The 23,808-nt window shown below is 41.7% G+C and overlaps 1 protein-coding gene across 1 annotated transcript; it reads left to right on the plus strand.

Annotated features, from left to right (window-relative positions):
* Window positions 1–25: 25 nt before the first annotated feature.
* On the plus strand, window positions 26–22,969 carry FAM76A (family with sequence similarity 76 member A). The gene is made up of 9 exons (XM_040466509.1): window positions 26–223; window positions 1,510–1,574; window positions 4,865–4,919; window positions 5,666–5,818; window positions 8,499–8,656; window positions 12,866–12,952; window positions 18,403–18,538; window positions 21,918–22,019; window positions 22,772–22,969. Exons 1-9 carry the CDS (start codon window positions 143–145, stop codon window positions 22,856–22,858), a joined length of 924 nt encoding a protein of 307 aa, XP_040322443.1. The 5' UTR covers window positions 26–142; the 3' UTR covers window positions 22,859–22,969.
* The last annotated feature ends 839 nt before the right edge of the window (window positions 22,970–23,808 follow it).

Consider the following 23,808-nt stretch of genomic DNA (forward strand, 5'->3'; position numbering starts at 1 on the left):
CGCCGGCCCGCCCGCCTGCCGCAGCCCGCAGCCTGCTGCCGCCGCCGCTGCCGCCGCCGCCGCCGCCGCCAGCTTGTCCCTTAGACTGTCAGATAAAGCGGTGGGCCGGTCGGCTGGGCGGTGAGCGCGGCCCGGGCCGGACATGGCGGCGCTCTACGCCTGCACCAAGTGCCACCAGCGCTTCCCCTTCGAGGCGCTGTCTCAGGGGCAGCAGCTGTGCAAGGTGCGCGGGCTGGGGCGGCGGCCGGGAGCTGGGACGCTAGAGGCTCGGCCCGGAGCCCCCTGTTCTGCGGGGCCGCCCGGCGGGGTCCCCCGGGCAGGGCGTGGCAGGCCCGCCTAGCTGAGGCGCCGCACCCGCTCCGCTGGGGGCCAGCGGGGCACGTGGGGGAGTCCCGGGCGCCGTCCAGGCCCCCGCGGCAGGCGTGTCCGGGTGCTTAGCAACCGCGAGGGATTGTTCTCGGACCCCGTAAGGTCTGGGGAGGGGACAGCGGGTCCCCGGCCTGACCCGGACCAGCCGTACCGAGCTCCCTCTTGGGCTGGCTTCCCCGCCGCTGGTTGCACACTGAGGGACCGCCTGCCTTGCCTGGGGACTGAACTCCAGAGTTGGGTGCTGCCTAGGACGAGAGTCTCCAACTCGGGCGCCTCACGGGCACTTTCCGGCCAGTCTGAGAGACGGAGGTAGCGAGGCTTTATAGAAAAGCCCCCCAAATTAAGCGCACGAAGCAAAAGGATTTTTCAGCATCCAGTTGGTGACCTTCGATCCTGGCCCTAATCAGCTACTATTCAGTTTTTACCCTTGAAGGCCCAAGTTCTTTTTTTTTTTTTTTTTTTCGTTTGAGTTGTTTGCATCCTGCTTTGCCTTTTTAAATTAATAGAAGTGCTGTGAGGTGACAGTTAAAAGTCACGAAGCCGTCCTGCGAGTGATTTGAGATAGTCTCAGATAATCCAGAGTTTGTCTCTGGTATGGGTAACTCGTAATTGTATGTCACCGTTGCCTCAAATGGCTATGACTTTGTCACTCTGTTTACTGGGTAGGAGAGAACGCAAGTGTTTGGGTGCCTTTATTTTTTTGGTCTTTATATAAATAAAAATATGTATACATTTGAGATATATATATATACTGACTTTAAGGAAGTTTCATATAGGTCAGCAGTAATGATTTTAACTTAGCATTTCATTTCACAAGTGAACCTGGTCAAAAATCAAACAGTGGAAGTGGCAGAACCGGAACTAGAATCCAGGGCTTCTGATTCCCAGTCTGAGACTCATTCATACATACTTTGGTTTTACAATTTATGACTAGTTCCATATAAATCCTTTCTTAACTTCCACATCAGTGCAGGGCAGTGATGCCAGTATTACAGAAGAGAAAAATAAGGCACAGAAAGTTCAAGTGACTCACACAAGCACAGTGGCTATGCTGGGAATAGTACCCAGGTCTTCTGCCTCCTACTGAAGGCTGTTTCCATTTCTGACTGCCTTTTAAATTATATCCTCATTTCATTTCAGGAATGTCGGATTGCACACCCTGTTGTGAAGTGCACCTACTGTAGGACTGAGTACCAGCAGGAGAGGTACAGTTTTTTATTGACCACGAAAGATGTTTGCAGGCTTTTTCCTCTTAATTAGTTGCTGTTCAATGTACAGATCTGTAATTGATTGCATTATACCCGGATTCTGCAGGTTTTTTTTTTATTATAACACATTGATGAATATAAAACGCACATATTGTTCCCTCATTATTCATGGATTGCTTAAAATTTTTTTCATGACTTTTTAAAGTAATCTCTGCACCCAACAGGGGCTCGAACTCACAACCCCAAGACGGAGTCGAACGCTCCACTGACTGAGCCAGCCAGGTGCCCCTTGCTTAAGTTTTTAAAGTTACTTTTCCGATCCTTGATGATTTTATATTGTGGTTATGATCTTTATGACACTAAGAAACCACAATTGTAAAACATGAGCCTTAGGTTTCAGTATGCTTATACTCAAAGCTTGAAGAATTTATAAGCCAAAAGAAGACACTTTTGGAAATGTGCCTATTCTGATAAAGGGTTTGTTAGCCTTAGCCACATTTGAAATTTACTTGCCTTATGTAAATCTCATTTTTAAAAATGTGAAAAACATTTAGTTGTAAGTGAACACATATCTTTGGGAGACTTTTTTAACAGCAGCAGAGTGGTTTATTGGTTTTCAATAGCAGCAAAGTTGTTTATGGGTATAGTTAAGTTCTGTGGGCCTGCAACTGTAGGTCATAGTTCCTTAAAGCAGGGTGGGGTCTATTTGTTACCTCACACATAGACCTAGAAACCTAATTTTAATCAGCCTTATTTCAATTCTGGGAACATTTTCCCCAACATTTTATTATGGATATTTTCAAACCAGAAAAAGTTGAAAGAATTAAACAGTAAACACTCATATACCTACCACTTCAATTCTACAGTTTACATTTACTTTATGTGCATCATCTATCATCAATGTATTTTTTTTAATTTGAGAGAGAGAGAGCGGGGGAGAGGGGCAGAGGGAGAGAGAGAATTCCAAGGGGGCTCTATGTGCAGTGCGGATCCCTATGCAGGGCTTGATCTCAAGACCCTGTGATCTGAACTGAAATCAAGATTTGGGTGCTCAACTGGGGCGCCTGGGTGGCGCAGTCGGTTGAGCGTCCGACTTCAGCCAGGTCACGATCTCGCGGTCCGTGAGTTCGAGCCCCACGTCAGGCTCTGGGCTGATGGCTCGGAGCCTGGAGCCTGTTTCCGATTCTGTGTCTCCCTCTCTCTCTGCCCCTCCCCTGTTCATGCTCTGTCTTTCTCTGTCCCAAAAATAAATTAAAAAAAAAAAAAAACAAAAAACAAAAACGTTGAAAAGATTTGGGTGCTCAACCAATTGAACTACCCAGGCGCCCCTTCAGTGTATTAATCCATCTTATTTACGATTCATTTTAAAGTTGTGGACATCAGTATACTTGATCCTAAATACTTAAGCATGCATTTCGTTAACAAAATTTGATATTTGTTTACGGTCCTTTATTTTTTTAGAGGTAAAATTTGTGCACAGTGAAATGCTCAAATCTTAAGTACATCATTCGATGAGTTTCACAGACAGTATATGGATCTGTAACCCTCAACCCTTTAAAATATAGAACATTACCGTCAGCCCAGAGTCCTCTCATGCTTCATCCCACTCAATCTCCACTCCTCTTGCTTCCCCCGTGCAACTACTGTTCTGATTTTCCTTCCCACCGTAGATCAGTTTTACCTGTTTTAGCCCTTCATAGATATGGAAACATATAAAACATAATCTAGAAGCTTTATGTTTCAGCTTTTATATTTGGGTCCATGATCCACCTTGAATTAATTTTTGGGTGTAGGGTGAGATACGAATTTACACCATACATAAAAATTGATTCAAGATGGAGGCACCTGGCTGGTTCAGTTGTTGGAGCACGCAACTCTTGATCTCGGGGTTGTAAGTTCAAGCTGCAGGTTGGGTGTAGACATGACTTAAAAAAATAAAATCTTAAAAAAAAATGATTCAAGATGGATCATAGGAGTGGTTTTCCTTTTTTTCTAAAGTTTATTTATTTATCTTGAGAGAGAGAGCACAAGTCGAAGAGGGGCAGAGAGAGGGAGAGAGAGAATCCGAAGCAGGCTGTGGCGCAGTCGGTGTGCAGAGTCCGACTTGGGGCTTGAATCCAAGAAACCGTGAGATTATGACGTGAGCTGAAATCAAGAGCCAGACACGTGACTGAGCCACCTGCGTGCCCCGAAATGACTTTTCTTTGTTTTCCAAGATGTCAGGAGCATTTGTATATATTGATACATATAAATCCCACTTCTTCAGTAGTAAATAGAAGTATAAATTAAAAGTTAACATTCCAGAATCACCGATGTGAATCCTTTTTCTAGAGGTTTCTTTCGATACGCCTCACATCTTGTCCTGTCTCTTTAAAATGGCAGAAAATGGAAAATATTTTACTTGAATATCTCACTTTAATTTAAATGTTTTGTACTTTGAGGTCTTTCTTTGTTTTAACTTTATGGTCACTTTTATAGGACTTTATGGGAAAATAATCACAAAATAGCTAATAAGACTGCATTTTTATGTGATTTTATTTTCAGCCCCAGAATATTGTTTCAACTTTTCTTGCACATCAAGCATTTATTGTACCTGTCTTTGTGAAGAATTAGACTTTATTTGAAGATGATTTTTTTCCCCTAAGGCAGTTTATCAGCTCAGATATTTAGATAATACAGGTCTCTGGACCTTCACAAGACCGAAGACGTTTTTATTTTTATCCGTGCTTAGTTCTTAGAGAAATTGGAAATATTGACAAAATATTTAGTCCTAGCATCCATTTCCCCACATCTGGGATTTTCATATGCTTTTACTTACAGAGGAGGGTGTAGACAGAGTAAAGTCAACATGAATAGAATCTCTGAGTTAGTATTCCAAACGCATATACTTCATTCCTCACCTCAAGTTTCTCAGCTGTTCATCTAAATTGAGAATTAACTGCTAGTCCGTTTCAGTCTAACATAATATTCTTTTGAGGGTCCTGTCCATATTTGCTAGTTTTGTTTAGTGATACTTAGAGATGTGATACTCAGAAATAACTCACTGTCCACTTTAACCAAAACCTCATTTTATCTGAGCTAATAAAATTAATAACCATAAAATAATAAATAAAAGAGTTAGTGGCCAAATACTTAACTTTCAGTTAACCAGGTGTCCAGGCCAAATATCGCCTTGGCACTTAGCAATGAGCAAATTCTGTGGGCTTAAGGAGGAATCAGTTTTCAGATATTGTAAGTGAAGCAACTTTTTTCTCATAAAAGCATTGTGTCTCTTTTTTCCTTAACAGTAAAACCAATACAATATGCAAGAAGTGTGCACAGAATGTGCAGTTATATGGAACAGTAAGTAGAGTTTCTCTGTGCCTAACAGTGAGTACTTGGGTCTCTTGGAACCTTAACATTCTGTGGATTATTTATATAACTACCATATTTTTATTAGAATATCTTATGTGTAAATACTTTCTCAGAAAAGTTTATCTAGCCCTTGAGCTTTTGAACCTAGCTAATACTTACTGAGAAGTTCTGTGTTTATGTTCATGATGGCGGGATTGTCGTTATAATTTTCCTTGAGAGCTTCGGAAACCAGTATGGAAAGCGGATGGGAAAGATGGATCCTACAATGTGACGTCTTTGTTTGGTAGCAGTTGACTGTTCGTTTTGATGACTTTTTTAGGGGGGAGGGCATCTCTCTGTGTTAGGGTTCTATATTATGTCCTTGCAGGCATTCTCCCAGCCTGTTTATACGGTGATAATGGCAAAGAGGCCTTTCCAGAAATTTGGAAGCACTTACTGGTTTCTCCAAAGAACTGGTTCTGTTGAATTTCTTACAGAAGTCCCAGCATATACTCCAGTGGGGTTTTGTTATTTGTTAATTTATTTGTTTTAAAAGCAATAGTCCTGTGCAGAAAATCACTTTACCTAGTATTAGGAATTGGGCTTCATTTGATCAGTGTAGAAGGAAATTTATGAAGTTGGGAACACATTTTTACAATGACTGATGAACTGTATAATAGGAATTATTGCTTTAAAAAATGCAGTGGCATTTTATAATATACTTAGTTGACCCTTTTTTTCCCCCTCTCTTTCAGCCCAAACCTTGTCAGTATTGCAACATAATTGCAGCATTTATCGGCAACAAATGCCAGCGCTGCACAAATTCAGAGAAGAAGTATGGACCACCCTATTCATGTGAACAGTGTAAGCAGCAATGTGCATTTGACAGGAAGGATGATCGAAAGAAGGTAAATCTCTGTGTTTTGTTCTGTTGATTTTTTTTTTTCCTTTCTGAGAAATTAAGTTTGGTCAATTGTGTCAAAAAGAAATCACAACAGGGCTGCTGGCTGGCTCAGTCAGTAGAGACTCTGGATCTCATGGTTGTGGGTTTCGGCCCCATGTTGGGTGTAGAAATCACTTAAAATCTTTAAAAAAAAAAAAAAAAAAAAGGACGTATAACAAAGAAATCTCCGTTCCTGTCCTAGTTGTTCTTGAACTTGAAGATTTTCAGCCTTTGTTTTCATTTAGCAAAGGTGGACCATTATATTCTTTAAAAAAAAAAAAAAATATATATATATATATATATACATAAAAAATATATATATACATAAAAAATATATATATACATAAAAATATATATATGTATGTGTGTGTGTGTATATATATATATATATATATATATTTTTTTTTTTTTTTTTTTTTTTAAGTAATGTCTACACCCAACGTGGGGCTTAAACTTCTGACCCTGAGCTCAAGAGTCACATGTTCTGACTGAGCCAGCCAGGCATCCCTGGACCATTATATTCTAATATTACATGAGCTGGTATTTCATGAGAATCTTAATTAACAGTGATCTGTACCCTGTATAAGTAAAGCGATGATTGGCAAAATTCTATAGAACTCTGTGAAGGAGAGATTGTGACTTAGGATACGCTTGTATTACCAGTTTCACTATCTGACTGTTTCAAGTGTTTCTATCTGTTGAAGTTAAAAATTCCAAGATGACATAGAGGAGAGCTCTGGGTGGAGTGATGGTACCTTAGTAAACTAAAAATGGTTTAGATTTGTTCTGTTTAAAACCCTCCAGTGGCTTCCAGCTGCACTTAGAACAAATCCCAACCCCCTTCCCTGATGTACATTGCCCATACCTGCCTCTCAGTCTCTCCTGACATTAACGCCTCCTGCCTGTCACCTTGTTTCAGCCACACTGACCACCTTTTAGCCCTTCAAATGTGCCAGTTTCATTCCTACCTTTGCACTGGCTATCATTTTGCCTGATAACACCCATCAGTCTTAATTGGTTCCTCATGCTCAGATGCTACTTCCTCACAGAGCCCCTTTACTAACTCACTCACCCCCTATCATATTACCCTGTTTTGTTGTCTTCACAGCATAACATTGTGAGAAATTATCTTGTTTATTTGCTTATGTTTGTCCACCTTCACTGGAACGTGAGCTCCTTGTCCATCTTGTTCTCTGCCGCATTTCCAGTGGCCTGGCACATAGTAAGTGCCCAAAACAAACATACATATATACATACACATATACACACACACAGGTACACACAACACACACACATACATATATATGTATATATATATATTTACTTGTTTTGATAAGAGTCACACTTTATCGAGAACTATTTCTTCCCCCTCTTTTAGTCGTCTTACCTGACACTGTCAAAATATTAATCTGAAATATATCTCCAGCTGACTGTTTTTTACTGAGAAAAACTGTGCTTCTCATTTTCTACTTTTTAAAAAGTAAGTGAAGTGGGGCACCTAGGTTACTCAGTCGGTTAAACATCCGACTTCGGCTCAGGTCATGATCTCATGATCTCATTGTTCATGAGTTCAAGTCCTATGTTGGGTGAGCTCGAGCCCCGCTTTGGGCTCTGCACTGACAGTGTGGAGTCTGCGTGGAATTCTCTCTCTCTTGCTCTCTCTCTCTGCCCCTTGTAGGATACTCTTTCTTCCTCTCTCTCTGCGTCTCGCTCACTCATACTCTCTCTCTTTCTAAAATAAATAAATAATTAATTTAAAAAAGTGAAGTGATTATGTATTTTTTAAATTGAGGTATAATCAACATATATCAGTTTCAAACGTACAGCATAATGATTTGATATTTGTATATATTGGAAAGTGATCACCACAATAAGTCCAGTAAATATCTGTCACCATAGACAGTTATGGGATTTTTTTTCTTGTGATGAGAACTTTTAAGATCTACTCTCTTAGCAACTTTCAAATATGCAATATAGTATTACTAACTATAGTCACCATACTGTACATTACATCCCCATGACCTATTTATCCTTTAACTAGAAGTTTATACCTTTTGACTACTTTCACCCATTTCGCCTACCCACCCCTCCCCACCTCTGGCAACTAGCAATCTCTTCAGTAAATATTTTTTTAATGAAGGAATGCAGTACAGAAACTTTTTCAGTGTCCAGAGGTACTTTTCAGAGATGCTTAGGCTCATGAGAACTGACTCCTGTGAACCAAATTCATTAATTTATCATGGGAGGATATTAACTCTCCAGTGACCAGAATACTCCTGCCTGCCAACCAGAGCACCTTTTCCCTGAATTAAGATACTGGAGAAGCTGAATTAGGAATCACAAGGTAGCATATGATGATAGTCGGAGTATAAGCTCTGCAGTCCTACTGACCTGGGCTAGCTGAATGGTCCTGGACGAGTTACTTACTCTTATTAGGCATCAATGTCATCACCTTTCCAGTGGGAATCACAGTAGCTGCTGAATTCACAAGGACATAGGGGGATTTAATTGAGGTTGAGGACTTGCCTAAGTTCACACACCTCCTAAGTGGCAGAATTGGGACTTAACCCAGAGGTCCGGAGCTCCCAGTAGCTCCGTTCTGTACTACATTCTCTCTTCTTCATGTTTGTCTCCTTGTCTTTCAGGTAGATGGGAAATTGCTGTGCTGGCTGTGCACACTGTCCTACAAACGGGTCCTTCAGAAGACCAAAGAGCAGAGGAAACACCTGAGCAGCTCTTCCCGTGCCAGCCACCAAGAGAAGGAGCAGTATAGTCGACTGAGTGGTGGCAGCCATTATAACAGGTATCCCCAAGGTGCATGAGATAGGACTAGAGGTACCTCTTGGTCAGACGGAATACACAATTAGCCATGGAAGAAACCATTTGGTATCAATTTTCCTCTTCTTTTCTCTCTAGTTACTAGCCTTAGGAGGAATCTCCTTTGTCACATTGGACAGTTCATGTATCTTCCAAGTGCCAGAGAGATTTCCATAAGGTATTAGGATTTACTGACTTGGTTTGTCTTGTGTCTGGAAAGTTTGTGAAATTGTTCTGCTTTGACTATAATGCTCCCCTCACCCTTGGAGTGGATTATCTCCTTAGAAGACTGGGCATGTCACTTTCTGAGGGATGCAGCTTTTTTAAATGCATAGTTGGCCAGGAGGTTGGTAGCTGTTCTAGGTTTGTCCTGGTGGGAATCCAGTCAAAAAGATGTCCTTTCATTGTTGTCTTAAGCTTCCTTTCAGAGTATCTGTAATGTTGTTAAGAGTTCTGGCTTTCGATTGAATCTTGACTCTTCCAGGTTCTCTGTGTGGGATCTTGGGCAAGCTTGTTCATCTTTAAAATAGGGAAATAATAATATTACCTCATGGAATTGTGGAGATAAATTATATAGTGCATGAATAGTGGTTTGCTTTATAACTGGCATATAGGAAGCATTCAATATATTTTAATTACTGTTTGTTATTGTTACCATTATGATTTTGTTTGTTCATTATTATTAAGTACTCTCATGGGCCAGTGACTCTGCTAGGAAAGCAGAGATGAATAAAAGAATCATGCTGCTCACCAAGAGTATGCAGTCTGGTAGGGAAGACAGACCTGTAATCAAATCACTGCATTATAATTCGATGAGCACCACAGTGGAAACATCAAGATGCAGGCATGAGAGGCAGTAGTAATTAACTGCCTTGGGGAGTCAGGCAAGAGAGGCTCCAAGAAGAGCTGGGTTGGGGCTGGATTTTAGGATGAGTTGGAATCATCAGATCACGGATGGGCAGAAGCATCCTAGGCTGAGGGAATAGTGTGTGCAGAGAAATGGAGGGCGTAAGACCACACGGCCCTGAGGAGTTGCAGGTCCTTTTATGTTGCTGGAGCTTATGTTTGGGAGCCAGGGAATGGGAGAGAAAGGGATTTTGAAAACGTTAAGGAGCATGAACCTGACCCTGATTATTGTGGAGAAAACATTGGAAGAAAAAGAGACCGGAGGCTGGTTAAGAACCTGTTTTGTAAGAGTCCACAGTAAGAGGTATTAATATTAGAATCTCAACTGAGGCCATGGCACCAGAGATCAAAGAGGCAGATTCATGGGGTGCCTGGGTGGTTTAGTTGGTTAAGCATCCGATTTCGGCTCAGGTCATGATCTCCCGGTCCATGAGTTTGAGCCCCACGTCGGGCTCTGTGCTGACAGCTCAGAAGCCTGGAGCCTGCTTCAGATTCTGTGTCTTCCTCTCTCCCTGCCCCCTTCCCTGCTCGTACTCTCTCTCTCAAAAATAAAAATAAAAAAAGAGGCAGATTCAGGAAGATACTTTAGAGGGAGAATTATGAGAAACTTAGATAATTTAGTGAACAGGTAGATGGGCAGGAGTTGGGTGAGTAAAGAATCATTCTCAGGTTTCTTACTTGGATGAATAGGTATATTCTTTAACTGAAAGAGAATACAGGAAGAAAAGAGAAGTTCAGTTTTTTTTTTTTTTTAAAGTTGAGGTTAGAGCATCAAGAACAATTTTGTGGGAGCTTTAGCCTAAAACTCAGAAGAAAGGTTTGGAGCACATAAGAGTCAGTAGGAATAGAAGTTATTATAAAGTACAGATTCCTGCAACTTCATCCCAGAGTTTAATTCAGTAGGACCTAGGATAGAGTCCATGAATCTGCATTGTTTTACAAACATCCTGGATGATTATGGTACAGGTGATCTGGGGAACACCATCTCCAGCCCATATGATAAGTAGTTGTTTAAACCATGCTCTTTGATGATAGAATTCAAGTTGGAGGCTGAGAACAGAATTCTAGAAGCACTCAAGAAGAATGGAGTGAATGTTTGCAAACCATATACCTAATAAGCGGTTAATATAAAAAATACATGAAGAATTCATACAACCGAATAACAAAAAAAGCGCAAATAATCCAATTAAAAAATGGGCAAAGGACCCGAATAGACATTTTTCCAAAGAATATATACAATAGATACATACAGAGTTGCTAAACATTGCTAATCATCAGGGAGATGCAAACCAAAACCACAATGAAATATTACCCCACATCTGTTAGGATGGCTGTTATCAAAAAGTCAAGAGGGGTGCCCAGCTGGCTCAGTTGGTGGAGCATGAGATTCTTGATCTCAGGGTTGTGAATTGGAGCCCCACTTTGGGTGCAGAGATTGTGAAAGGAAGGAAGGCAGACAGACAGACAGACAAAAGATAACAAATGTTGGCAAGGTTGTGGAGAAAAGGGAACCCTATACACCATTAGTGGGAAGGTAAATTGGTGCAACCATTGTGGAAAACAGGATGGTGGGTCCCCAAAAAATTGAAAACAGCTACTATATATTTGATCTAGCAATCATTTATGAGTATATATATCCCAAGGAAATGAAATCAGTATCTTGAAGAGCTATCTGCACCCCCAGGTTCATTGCAGCTTTATTCATAATAGCCAAGATATGGAAACAATATAAATGCCCTACAATGAATGAACGGATAAAGAAAATGTGATACACACACACACACACACACACACACACACACACACACACACATACACATACAGTTTGTGGTATCACTTTTACAAGGAATCTTTTTAAAAAGCCAGTTTCATAGAAACAGAGACTAGAATGATGGTTGCCAGGGGCTGGGGAAGGAGGAAATGGGGAGATTTAGGTCAAGGGGTATAAACTTTAAGTTGTAAGAAGAGTAAGTTCTAAGGATCTGATATACAGCAGAGTGGCTATTCTTAATATGATACTATATACTTGAAAATTGCTGGGGCGCCTAGGTGACTCAGTCGGTCAAGCATCCGACTTCAGCTCAGGTCATGATCTCACGGTTCGTGAGTTTGAGCCCCATGTCGGGCTCTGTGCTGACGGCTCGGAGCCTGGAGCCTGCTTTGGATTCTGTGTCTCCCTCTCTCTCTGTCCCTCCCCTGCTCATGCTCTGTCTCTGTCTCAAAAATAAATAAAAACATTAAAAAAAAATTGCTGAGAGTAGATTGTAAGCATTCTTGCCATAAAAAAAAAAAAGTTATGTGAGGTGATGGATGTGGTAATTATCTTAATCTTGGTGATTATTCCATAACATACACGTTTATCAAAATGTTATGTTGTACACTTTACATGTATACAATTTGTCAGTTATTTCTCAGTAAAGTTAGAAGGGGGGTTAAGGATGGCATGGTCAGTGGTATCAAATATTGAAAAGAGATCAAGAAAGAAAGGGTCTTACTCGAGGGTGAACTCATTGAGTCTATAACTGATTTTTAGTGGTTTGTGGGACTCAGATATCAGTAGATTCACAGAACTATCCTGAAGAAGAACTGGATTAGGGGTTCAACCTGGTATCTAGTCCTCGCTTCACTATTGACTATATATCCTTGGGAAGGTCACTTAAACTTGATGAGCCTCAGTTTCTGCAGAGTAGAAATAGTGCCTTGTATATACCTCACAGACTTGGAAGATGTGCATGAAACATTAAATGTGAAAGTACTTTCTTAAACTGTAGGGTAGGTTTTACTTCTTATTAAAAATTTAAAAAACATTTTTTTAACGTTTATTTATTTTCAAGAGACAGAGCATGAGCAGAGGAGGGGGAGAGAGAGAGGGAGACACAGAATCTGAAGCAGGCTCCAGGCTCTGAGCCGTCAGCACAGAGCCCGATGCGGGGCTCGAACTCACAAACCATGAGATCATGACCTGAGCTGAAGTCTGACTCTTAACCGACTGAGCCACCCAGGCACCCCACGTCTTATTAAAATTTTATTGACTCTGTTCCCATAGTTGTTAATAAAGCAGATAATATTTAATTAAAGGTAAGAATTTTGGAGGTCTCTGGAAGTGAGCTACCCATGCATCCAGGACCTATGAAATCAACACCTCAGTGGATTTTAATAGTCAAGAATAATTAGCTCTTTCATGGAGGAGCTGTGATATTACATTGGTCCTGTTTGAACAAACTTTTGTTGTGATGTTTTATAAATCTTTGATTTCTAATTTGTGTTTCTCTGTTTTTGCCATTAAAAGCCAGAAAACACTTTCTACATCTTCAATTCAAAATGAAATCCCAAAGAAAAAATCCAAGTTTGAATCAATCACAACCAACGGAGACAGGTAAGCCAATTGGTATGTGTGCATGCTTCCATTTGAGTTACTGCATATACAGTTCCTGAAACAGGAATACATTCCAGGGTGTGCCTTGGACCTAGTCTCGGGTTGTTATTGAGCCTCCGAGGGTCACTCCGTTAGCCACTTGATATCTTATGAATAAGCAAGCAGTGCTGCTATTTGTTTATAACTCTAATCTTGTCATTAAAAGACAAGCACATATAACGATTTAATAGCAACTGAATTCTGCGATCAACATATAACTCTCTCACACTAATTCTAAGAAGTCAGGAGCTATATGCTTTTCATTGTGTTCTGTGCCTGTGGCCTCCTCCATGCAGGGCCAGAGTTGGTATTGAGAGGTGGAGCAGAGACAAGTTGGGAGTTAAGGCAGTGTTCTTAGTCTAATTCATGCTTCCTTAGCATGCAGAAAGCCCAGGGCAGCTACTGAATCAGCAGAGAATGAGATGCATTTGAATATTTTTGCTGCATTTTAAGCCTGTCTTAAAAGCATATATTTACTCCTTGCCTTCCTCTCTCCATCTGAATGATGCTTCCTCTTGCAAGCTGCTCTGTCCTAATATCCAGAGTGTCCCGTCTGTGTTGGTACAGTGGGCTGCTTCCCAGCTGAGTCTTGGGGCCAACCATTTTCCTGTTTCTCCAGGCCCAGGCATCCTGCAGTGAGACACTGGCATACTGTTCCTCCAAAGCCTTGAAATCCTCTCCATTCTGAAAACTCCCAGTGTCACTTCTCCCTCCCAGCAGGTGGTGGGAATGGGAGTAGACTTAGCACATAGGCTTGCCAGGACCAAATTTCATCTAGGGGTACACAAAGCATCTATGAAGTTTATTCTTTACTGTTACCTTTTTTATTAAGTTGATTTCAGATTCTACAAGGTACCTTTTTATCCACTAGTATCATTGATTTTATACTTGTTAAATGGAACCTTCTGGAAATGTTTAACTTGGATGTTCAAATTATATGGCGAAAGGAAACATAAAGACCATCAGCTTCACTGTTACTTGAGCAGATATCCTGACCATCATGAAGATTGTCCCATCACCCCTGCCAGCATGCCTGATCCTACAAAAACCATATCAAGGAGTGAACCTTTCTGAATTCCCTGCCTTTATAAAGGTCTAAGCCAAGAGGTGCCTGGGTGGCTCAGTCAGTTGGGCTTCCGACTTCAGCTTAGGTCATGATCTCGTGGTCCGTGAGTTCGAGCCCCGCATTGGCCTCTGCCCACAGCTTGGAACCTGGAGCCTGCTTCAGATTCTGTCTCCCTCTCTCTGCCCCTCCCCCACTCATGCTCTGTCTCTCTCTGTCAAAACTAAACTTTAAATAAATAAATAAATAAATAAAATAAAGGTCTAAGCCAAGACCCACAGCTTTTAGATTCATCATTTCTGTTTTGTGCTCACTTATGACCCAGGCTGTATTTGAATGACCTAGAAAAAGTGCATTCTTAACTTTAGTTTAACCAGCCAGTCCTTAAAGCTTACCTTCTTTTAGATTATTTGTTCTTAAGGTACTGCCATTATTCTTGCTGTCCATTGCTATGGATATACAAAGCTAAAAACATAAGTTTTCTGTTCAGAGTGATTTTTTAAAAATGTTTATTTTGGGGGAGAGAGAGAGCATGAGTGGGGGAGGAGCAGAGAGAGAGGGAGAGAGATAATCCCAAGCAGGCTCCTCACTGTCAGTGCAGAGCCTGACGCAAGGCTCAGTCCCATGACTGGGAGATCATGACCTGGGCCAGAATCAAGAGCCAAATGCCCACCCAACTGAACCACCCAGGTGCCCCTGTTGAGAGTGTTTTATCACTTCTAATCACCAGCAATGATTGTTTTCCTCAAGTAGGAAATACTGATCCTTACCATGGTCTTTAACAATCTCATCTGGAAAAGATCTAAAAGATCATTTTTTTCTTGAAATGTAGATGCTAGTTTATTAAAATAACTTGCCCTGATAACTTGAAAACTTGGAAAACTTTTCTGCTTCTACAAAAGTTTTTTTCATATACATACAAGTTCCATTTGAATGTTCCTGCATTAGCAGTCTTAACTTACCAATTCCACTTGTTTGCATTTCTTTTAAAAGTTCATAGCAAAAGTTAAGTGACATTTTTCCTTTATTTTTACTTTTGTGTAGTTTTTTCTTTCTTTTCCCTCACTTTGAAAACATTCTGACCAGCTGTTTTTTGATGGTCCTTTTGTAATGTTATGCAAACCCCCATTTTTTTTTTTTTTTTTTTTTTTTTTTTTACTGAATATCTATCTTGAATTCAGTTCTGTACCAAAGGTTACCGGTCTTGTTTCTGAACTATCTATTATAGCCGCCTCTTAGCTTTCAGTTGATCGTAGTCCACTTTCCTGGCCCCACTTTGAAAATATCCATATAGGCTCTTGTCCTTTCATTGTTATCCCCTTTTCTGCAAGCTGCTCTCTAACAGCTTTCCATTCTCCTTTCTATTCTACCATTCTCCACTCTTACTATTTTTTTTTAATGTTTATTTATTTGAGAGAGAGAGAGAGAGCATGAGCAGGGAACGGGCAGAGAGAGAGGGAGACACAGAATCTGAAGCAGGCTCCAGGCTCTGAGCTGTCAGCATAGAGCCCAACGCGGGGTTCGAACCTACAAAACTGCAAGATCATGACCTAACCCGAAGTCGGACACTTAACCAACTGAGCCACCCAGGCGCCCCTCCACTCCTATTTTTTAAATATTGAGACATATTTGAGTTTTTCCCCCTCTTTCTTTCTCCATTAGTCTTCCATATTGTACTGCGAGAATGCATCACTTTAGGTTTTTTATAAAACCTTTTCTCAAATAGCTTTATACTTCTACAATGCCTCTGGGGGCGCCTGGGTGGCTCAGTTGGTTAAGCGGCCGTCTTTGGCTCAGATCATGATCTCACAGTTCATGGGTTTGAGGCCCACATCAGGCTCTGTGCTGACAGTATGGAGTCTGCTTGGGATTCTCTCTCTCTGCCTGCCTGTCTGCCCCTCACCAGCTTGTGTGCGCACATGCACGTGCGGGTGCATGCTTTCTCTCTCTCTCTCTCTCTCTCAAAATAAATACATAAACTGAAAAAAAAATTTTAAATGCCTTGGTCATTTTTATTTAGTATCCCGCAAAATTCATAGCCTCCCTCTCATATTTTCTAGTTTGCTGAAATCGTAGCAAAAACTTTAAGTTTATGTGTTTGGAGAGAGAGAAAGACTGCACATGTGCAAGAGAGGCAGAGAGAGAGACAGAGACAGAGACAATCCCAAGCAGGCTCCATGCTGTCAGTGCAGAGCCTGACATAGGGCTCTCTCTCATGAAGTGTAAGATTTTTTTTTTTAATGTTTATTTTTGAGAGACAGAGGCAGAGAACGAGCAGGGGAAGGGCAGAGAGAGAGGGAGACACAGATGAAGCAGACTGCAGGCTCTGAGTTGTAGACACAGAGCCCGACGTGGGGCTCGAACCCAAGAACCCTGAGATCATGACCTGAGTCGAAGTCGTATGCTTAACCGACCGAGACACCCAGGTGCCCCTCGAACTAAGATCTTGACCTGAGCCGGGTTCGAGAGTTGGATGCTTAACTGGCTGAGTCACCCGGGTGCTCCATAGCAAGAACTTTTCACTTTGAGAAAGATCTGAGTTCATTTCTAGCTTTCCTTCCCTGAGAAAACGTACCAGCTACTTCTTGATCTATTTGTTTGTTGTTCCATTGGTGATAAGGCATACCTGTTGATTGTTTCTAAAGGATATTCCTTTCCTTTCTTTGTAGTTTTTTTTTTTAAGAGTCTTTAAGTAATCTCTACACCCAATGTGGGGCTCAAGCCTACCACCCTGAGAATAAGGGTCACATGCTCCGTGAACTGAGCCAGCCAAGTGCCCCTCCTCATAAAACCCTAGTTTTATTTTATTCTCCATTTGAAATATGCCTGAAAAATTAGACGTACTTTGTGTGGCCTTACCCTTTTGTTGGAGATGCTTGGAAAGAGACTGGATCTGATTTTCTGCCTTGCTAACCTAGCCGTCTGTTTTCATTTGGTTTCCAACAGTTCTTATTAGTCAGAAGTTAGAGAGTTAGAAAGGTCAGGCCCTAACAGGACAGACATGACTGGTTTTGTCAACAATAGTGGTATGGGAAAAGTCCTCTCTTGAGAAGCAGGTGGGCAGAGCATTAGAAGCTTTCGGGAGCACAAGATTTATGCTAGCCCATTACACTGTTTCATTTGTCACTCTAGTTATGGGTTTAAAGAAAATCTTTTGGATTGGGGGAAGACAGTCCCTTGGCAGGTATTGAAACTGGTAGAGGAGACATTGATGGGTCCTTTCAGCATTTTCTCCTGCTTACCTTGTTTTATTATATTGCTTTTACTTTTCGTCACCCAGTAATTCTGCATATTCATCAGTTAAGAAAGCACCGGTTCATTCTTCTTCTGATGTTCTTCTTACATGTCTCATATAGACCAAGAGAGAATATTCTTAGCAGTCAACCATGTCTTCTAGCCATAGAAATGTTTGACTTGGTAACTGAGGATGTTCAGTGATTCCACTTGCTATTTGGAGTTTCTACCCATGTAGAGAAATGCTGGTTATTAGCTGTAGTTCAAGATGAACTAGAGTCATTGCTGTATTGATCTAGGGAGTCGCGAATCAATATTCCACTGACTGCTTAGGAAAAACAGGTTTGTGTTTTACTTTAAAGGTTGCCCTGGGAAGGGTAAGGAGGTTTCTTTGGGTAGTCTCTAGAGAAGGGCAGGACTTGACTCTTATGGCAGTGATTCCTTAACTTGTTTTGGGCCTAAGACATCTCTGACCAACCAGGGAACGCTGTGGATCCTCACCCTAGAAACCATCCATTGTATGTATACACCGAATTCTATATGCAACTTCAGGCGTTCACAGATTCCCTGGAACTAGGCCTGGTTACAAAACTCTCCAGAAAAGACAGAGTTCACCTGGCACTTTAACAAAATGAAGTGCTCAGGTACTGTTACTGAGAAGAATCTGTTGAAACCCCAGGTTATGGTGTGACGCTGGATTTTATCACTGTTTCTTTCCTGATTATCACTGGATTCTTGATATTGGAAGTGGTAGTCAACAGGCCAGTTGCAGTGTAGGGGAAGTTGGCTTCCTTCCTATTAATTTCATCTTTTTCTAATTTTTAAAAGGGACTGACTGCTCCTGGAATGGGATGCAGCAGCTTCTTAACAGCTGCGCCATACATGGTGCTTTGGAGCAGAACATAAAGAACCAAGATCTGATGATCGCCTCACCTCTGCAGTTTAGCAAATGCTATTGAGTGTGGCGTGTGTGAAGCATTGTACTTCCTGCTGGGAATTCAGATAGTTGCTCCTACTCTGGAGCTTGTAGTCAAGTGGTCCATGGTGTGTCCTCAAGTGAAAAAAGGTTTATCCCTCCAAGTTATGATTTTTCCCTCTCCATTTTTCTACTCAGCTTTTCCCCAGACCTGGCCCTGGACTCACCAGGCACTGACCACTTTGTCATCATCGCCCAACTGAAGGAAGAAGTGGCCACTCTGAAGAAGATGCTGCATCAAAAGGATCAAATGATTTTAGAGAAAGAGAAGAAGGTACAGTTTTGTTAATGCCTCTCAGGCCAGAATGGTGCAAGGGTAAGCATGTGGTACCATAGGGCATGGTGCTAACTCTGTTTAACTGATACTTATTTGGTACTGACCACTGAAGCTTTGAGGGATCCAGTGTCAAGGTTGGGGTATCGTGGGAGGGGCTTACTATCTGCCAAGGTGACTCGTGATCTGCTGTTACCGTGAGAGAGAACCCTCACTCTGCCTTGGTCAGGTGCATTTAGAAAGTTGACTTTTCTAGGGGCGCCTGGGTGGCGCAGTCGGTTAAGCGTCCGACTTCAGCCAGGTCGCGATCTCGCGGTCCGTGGGTTCGAGCCCCGCGTCGGGCTCTGGGCTGATGGCTCAGAGCCTGGAGCCTGTTTCCGATTCTGTGTCTCCCTCTCTCTCTGCCCCTCGCCCGTTCATGCTCTCTCTCTGTCCCAAAAATAAATAAACGTTGGAAAAAAAAATCTTTTAAAAAAAGAAAGTTGACTTTTCTCAACATTTGGAGGAAGTTTCACTCATGTTTACCAGGCTTACAGAGGTGATGTGTAAAACTACAGTGCCCCCCTTAATTCACAGGGGGGCATAACTGACTGCTACATTTCTCAGCATGAACTGCCTTGGAAAGTTGTAATCAAAAGGTGCTGAATGAACATGGAGTTGGGACAAGAGGAGGTGGTTATGTAATTGGAATTTTTAATGCTCTCAGGCTGAGAACCTGATACCTCCGTCTCTGGTATTGGGATGGCCATGCCCGTGAGACAGTAATACTTAAAATATGTGGGCCAGGTCTCCCTCCTTCCTGGACAATGGTCAGGTAGGCCTTCCCCCATGACTCTTACATCACTTTGCTTCCATTACTGACAACTCCCTGAGTGACCCATTCTTTAAACACATTAACATCTTCAGTTAAGTCTTACCCTGGTCTAACAGTCATCCTCCTTCTTTAAGGGAACTTTTTACATCCTTCTTGAGATTCAGGTCTATTTCTCTTATTTTTAGGTTATTTTTCTTTTCTTTTTTATTTTAGAGAGACAGAGAGTGGGGGAGAGTGGCAGAGGGGGAGAGAGAGAGAGGGAGAGGCAGAGGGAGAGAGAATCCCAAGCAGGCTCCATGCTCAATGTGGAGCCCAACATGGGGCTCGATATCCCAAGACCCTGGGATCATTGCCTGAGCCCAAATTAAGAGTTGGACGCCCAGCTGAGCCACCCAGGTGCCCCTCTTACTTTTAGGTTCCCAAAGAGTATCTTCTTTTTGTCTTAATATATTAGTAACAATAATAGCTAAACTTTTATTGGATACTTAAGTATGTGCCTGACTCTGTTCTAAGTGCCTTCTATGTATTAATCCATTTATCCTCATAACAGACCTTTGAGATAAGAATTACTACTGTCATCATTTTGTAGATGAAAAGTATCCTCCAATATTTTTTCTCTTAGAGTTCCAATCCTTCTCTTGGTTTTCTTTTTTTCTCTGAGGTTGTATGTTTTCTTGTGCCAAGTTTGGAGTGCTAGGATTCATTCTGAGTGGCTAACAAAGGCATTTGTATTGTTAAAATATTTACATGCATTCTGTCCATCTAATTTCGACCTCATTTTATAGATGAGGAAACGGACCCAAAGATATTAAATGACATATCACATCACGCAATTAGTAAATGGCAAGTCTTCCTGACTCTACCATGCTTTCTACTAGGCTATGCTTTCTTCTGCCAGTAAGATAGAGATTCATGGGAAGTTCGAGACCAGTGTACTTTCCACTTTACAACATGACTGTCAGATGAAGGCAGACCCAAGTATGTTTTCTTCATAGACAAGATCAGAATAGCACATAATAAAAGGGTTTTTGCAAAAGAGACAAAATGAACAACTTGTTTCTACTGATTTGCAAAGTGAGGGTTTTAAAAGGAGCAAAAACAAATAGATTGTTTCTCAGCACTTTCAGGATCAAGGTCACACTCCTTGGCTTGGAACACAGGCCCTTCTACAACATACCTGCCTATCTACAGCATCAATGTCACTCTCCATGCTCATCTGTCATTTGAACAAGCTGTCAGTTACCTCACACTCTCTGGCTGTGCCTGTACAGTTTCCTGTGCTTGGATGTCGTTCTCCTTACCTTGTGTGCCAGCTGTACCTCATGTACCTTGAAACTCAGCTCACACATCACTTCCCTGACTTAGATATCTCCTCCCTGCTCCTTGAATAGCATAGTTAATAGAAGGCGGCCTGGGGTTTGAATTCTAGCTCATCTCTTGCTAACATGTATGAGCATGGCCATGTTACTTAAGCCATTCTTTTTTTTTTTTTTTTTTTAATGTTTTTTATTTATTTTTGAGAGACAGTGACAGTGTGTGAGCGGGGGGAGGAGCAGAGAGAGGGAGACACAGAATCTGAAGAAGTCTCCAGGCTCTGAGCTGTCAGCACAGAGCCCAACACGGGGCTCAAACTCACGAACTGTGAGGGGCGCCTGGGTGGCGCAGTCGGTTGAGCGTCCGACTTCAGCCAGGTCACGATCTCGCGGTCCGTGAGTTCGAGCCCCGCGTCAGGCTCTGGGCTGATGGCTCGGAGCCTAGAGCCTGTTTCCGATTCTGTGTCTCCCTCTCTCTCTGCCCCTCCCCCGTTCATGCTCTGTCTCTCTCTGTCCCAAAAATAAATAAACGTTGAAAAAAAAAAATTAAAAAAAAAAACTCACGAACTGTGAGATCATGACCTGCGCCGAAGTCAGACACTTAACCGACTGAGCCACCCAGGCACCCCAACTTAAGCCATTCTAAGCCATTGTTTTCCCATCTGTAAAATGGGAAAAATAATATTGCCCGCCACAGACAGGTTTATCATAGGATTGAATGAAATAATATAATCAAACAGTTTGGGGTGCCTGGCTAGCTCAGAAGAGCATGCAACTCTTGATCTTGGGGTCGTGAGTTCAAGCCCCATCTTAGGTGTAGAGATTACTCAAAAAAAAAAAACGTGTGTGTGTGTGTGTATAAATATCAAACAGTTTACCTAGAACAGGGTTAAAAAATTAGTAAATGGCAATAGCTGTTATTCTCCTGGCTTCTCACAGTCAGTCATATTGTGTTGTATTGTAATCACTGATTTATTTGGAGGATTATTGGCAGGTATTAAATACATAAAATCTTTAAAACCTGTCAGTGATGAGGTATCAGAAATGGCTATGTCAGGATTTTGTGTAATTTTTAAGAAATCTTTAGGATAAATAGGATACAGAATTCCCTGGCTTTGGCTTAGTTAGGGATCTTCCGAAGAGCCCTGGATTTCATTAATTTGAGGAACCATTTAGCTCTCTGCTGCCAGAACATTCATCATTGTACTGCACAGAGATTTCTTCAGTCAGTCTGCCTTTTCCCCCCTCTCAGATCACAGAGTTGAAGGCTGATTTTCAATACCAAGAATCTCAGATGAGAGCCAAAATGAACCAGATGGAGAAGACCCACAAAGAAGTCACAGAGCAATTACAGGTGAGTCTGCCTGTTTGTTTGTTTTAATGTTTATTTATTTTTGAGAGAGAGAGAGAAATAGAACATGAGCAGGGGAGGGGCAGAGAGGGAGAGAGAGACACAGAATCTGAAGCAGGCTCCAGGCTCCAAGCTGTCAGCACAGAGCCTGACATGGGGCTCGAACTCATGAACTACGAGATCATGACTTGAGCCAAAGTCGGACACTTAACCAACTGAGCCACCCGGGTGCGCCGAGTCTGCTTGTTTTATGTGATAACCCTGGTGTATTTAGCTGATTGTATTTTAAGTGATTTATCTCTTAGATTTTTTTTTGTTTGTTTTCAAAATATTGACAAAATCATATTTAATCTACCTTATTAGCTGTCTTTTACTATTTCGTTGTTAGGTGTGTTCTGATCTCTTTCCCTCAAAAACTGGAATTAATAAATGTGCGTTTTGAGTTTTGGATAAGCCAGATGTGATTCCAGATGTCTGGATTATAAATTCTGTTTATCCAACACGTTAAGGCACTCCACGGTTTGTTTCTGTTGCACAAAGCACCCTTTTGTAACAGTGGATCCCAGGAGATTGAAGTGTGCTGATTAACCTCTAGCAAATACTTCCTTCCCCTGAACCAAGCCGTAGAGCTTTCTGTTGATTTCTGCCTCTAGAATTTGTTCTCTTGCTGACCCTTTACATTGTCTGCCTTAGCATCTGCATGAAAAACATGTCCTGTCCTGTTAAAATATCCTTGCACTGATTTTTTTGTTTAGGCCAAAAACCGAGAGCTCCTGAAGCAGGCAGCTGCCTTGTCCAAGAGCAAGAAGTCTGAGAAGTCAGGAGCTATCACCTCTCCGTGAGAGACCATAAGGAGGCTCCCAGCCAACAGCGAAGGGGTTCCTGGGTTAGGGTTGGTGACCTGGCTGTTCTCTGTGAATTGCAAGCTTTCTTAAGAAATCTCTATTTTATTACAGTTATCCTTCTTTGTGGGATTGTGGTGGGCTGAATGGAAACACCTGGTTTATGCTGTGTCATGACTGCATGCTTGGATGTTTGGGTTCCAAGCTCTCTGTCTCATACTCCACTCCCCCCAACCCCACCCCGAGGAGTACTCTCTGTCTCTCTCTCTCTTTTGGCACTACTGTGTGTGTGTGTGTGTGTGTGTGTGTGTGTGTGTGTGTGTGTGTGGCAGTCACTGTTCAGTGTTATGTGCAGAATTTTTTTTTTTTTTTTTTTTTTTTTTTGGTCCATCACATCCTGCCATACCCATGAGCAAATAGTTTGGCATTAATTACATACATATCACTGCCACCCTCTGAACTTTGACAACTGCCACCTTAAGACTTGGTACAACGGAAGAGGCTTTCTCTCTCCAATAAACCTTTTGCTTCAGGGTATACTCTTGGGTTTTTTTCCAGGTATATTATGTATGACTTTGTACTATGTATAGCCAGAGTTTTATTTATTTTTAAAAAAAAAGAAACTTTTTCTTGATAAAGGAATAATGGTAGCCTAGCTTGTTCTTGTAAAAGTGATGCCTCTTAAAAAGAAAAAAAAAAAAGCCCTTCTCTCTACCTTTTAGTAAAGGAATAAGACCTTTCTTGTTACCTTGGAGTCTTAAAAACTGATTGCTACGGTGCAACAATTCAGTGCATCAGTGTGGAGTTAAGTGCCTTTTGGAGGACTTCTTGGAAGAGCATTTAAGGAGATGCTTAGGGGAGGTAGCAAAGATTTGAACAGTCTGTCTTTTTAAGTAAGGGCAGAAAGAAAGGTTGTCCAGGTTTTACTGGACGTTTCCCTCCCCTACCCC

This window comes from Herpailurus yagouaroundi, unplaced genomic scaffold, assembly GCF_014898765.1.
Source record: "Herpailurus yagouaroundi ecotype Mexico unplaced genomic scaffold, PumYag 77, whole genome shotgun sequence".
Lineage (NCBI taxonomy): Eukaryota > Metazoa > Chordata > Mammalia > Carnivora > Felidae > Herpailurus > Herpailurus yagouaroundi.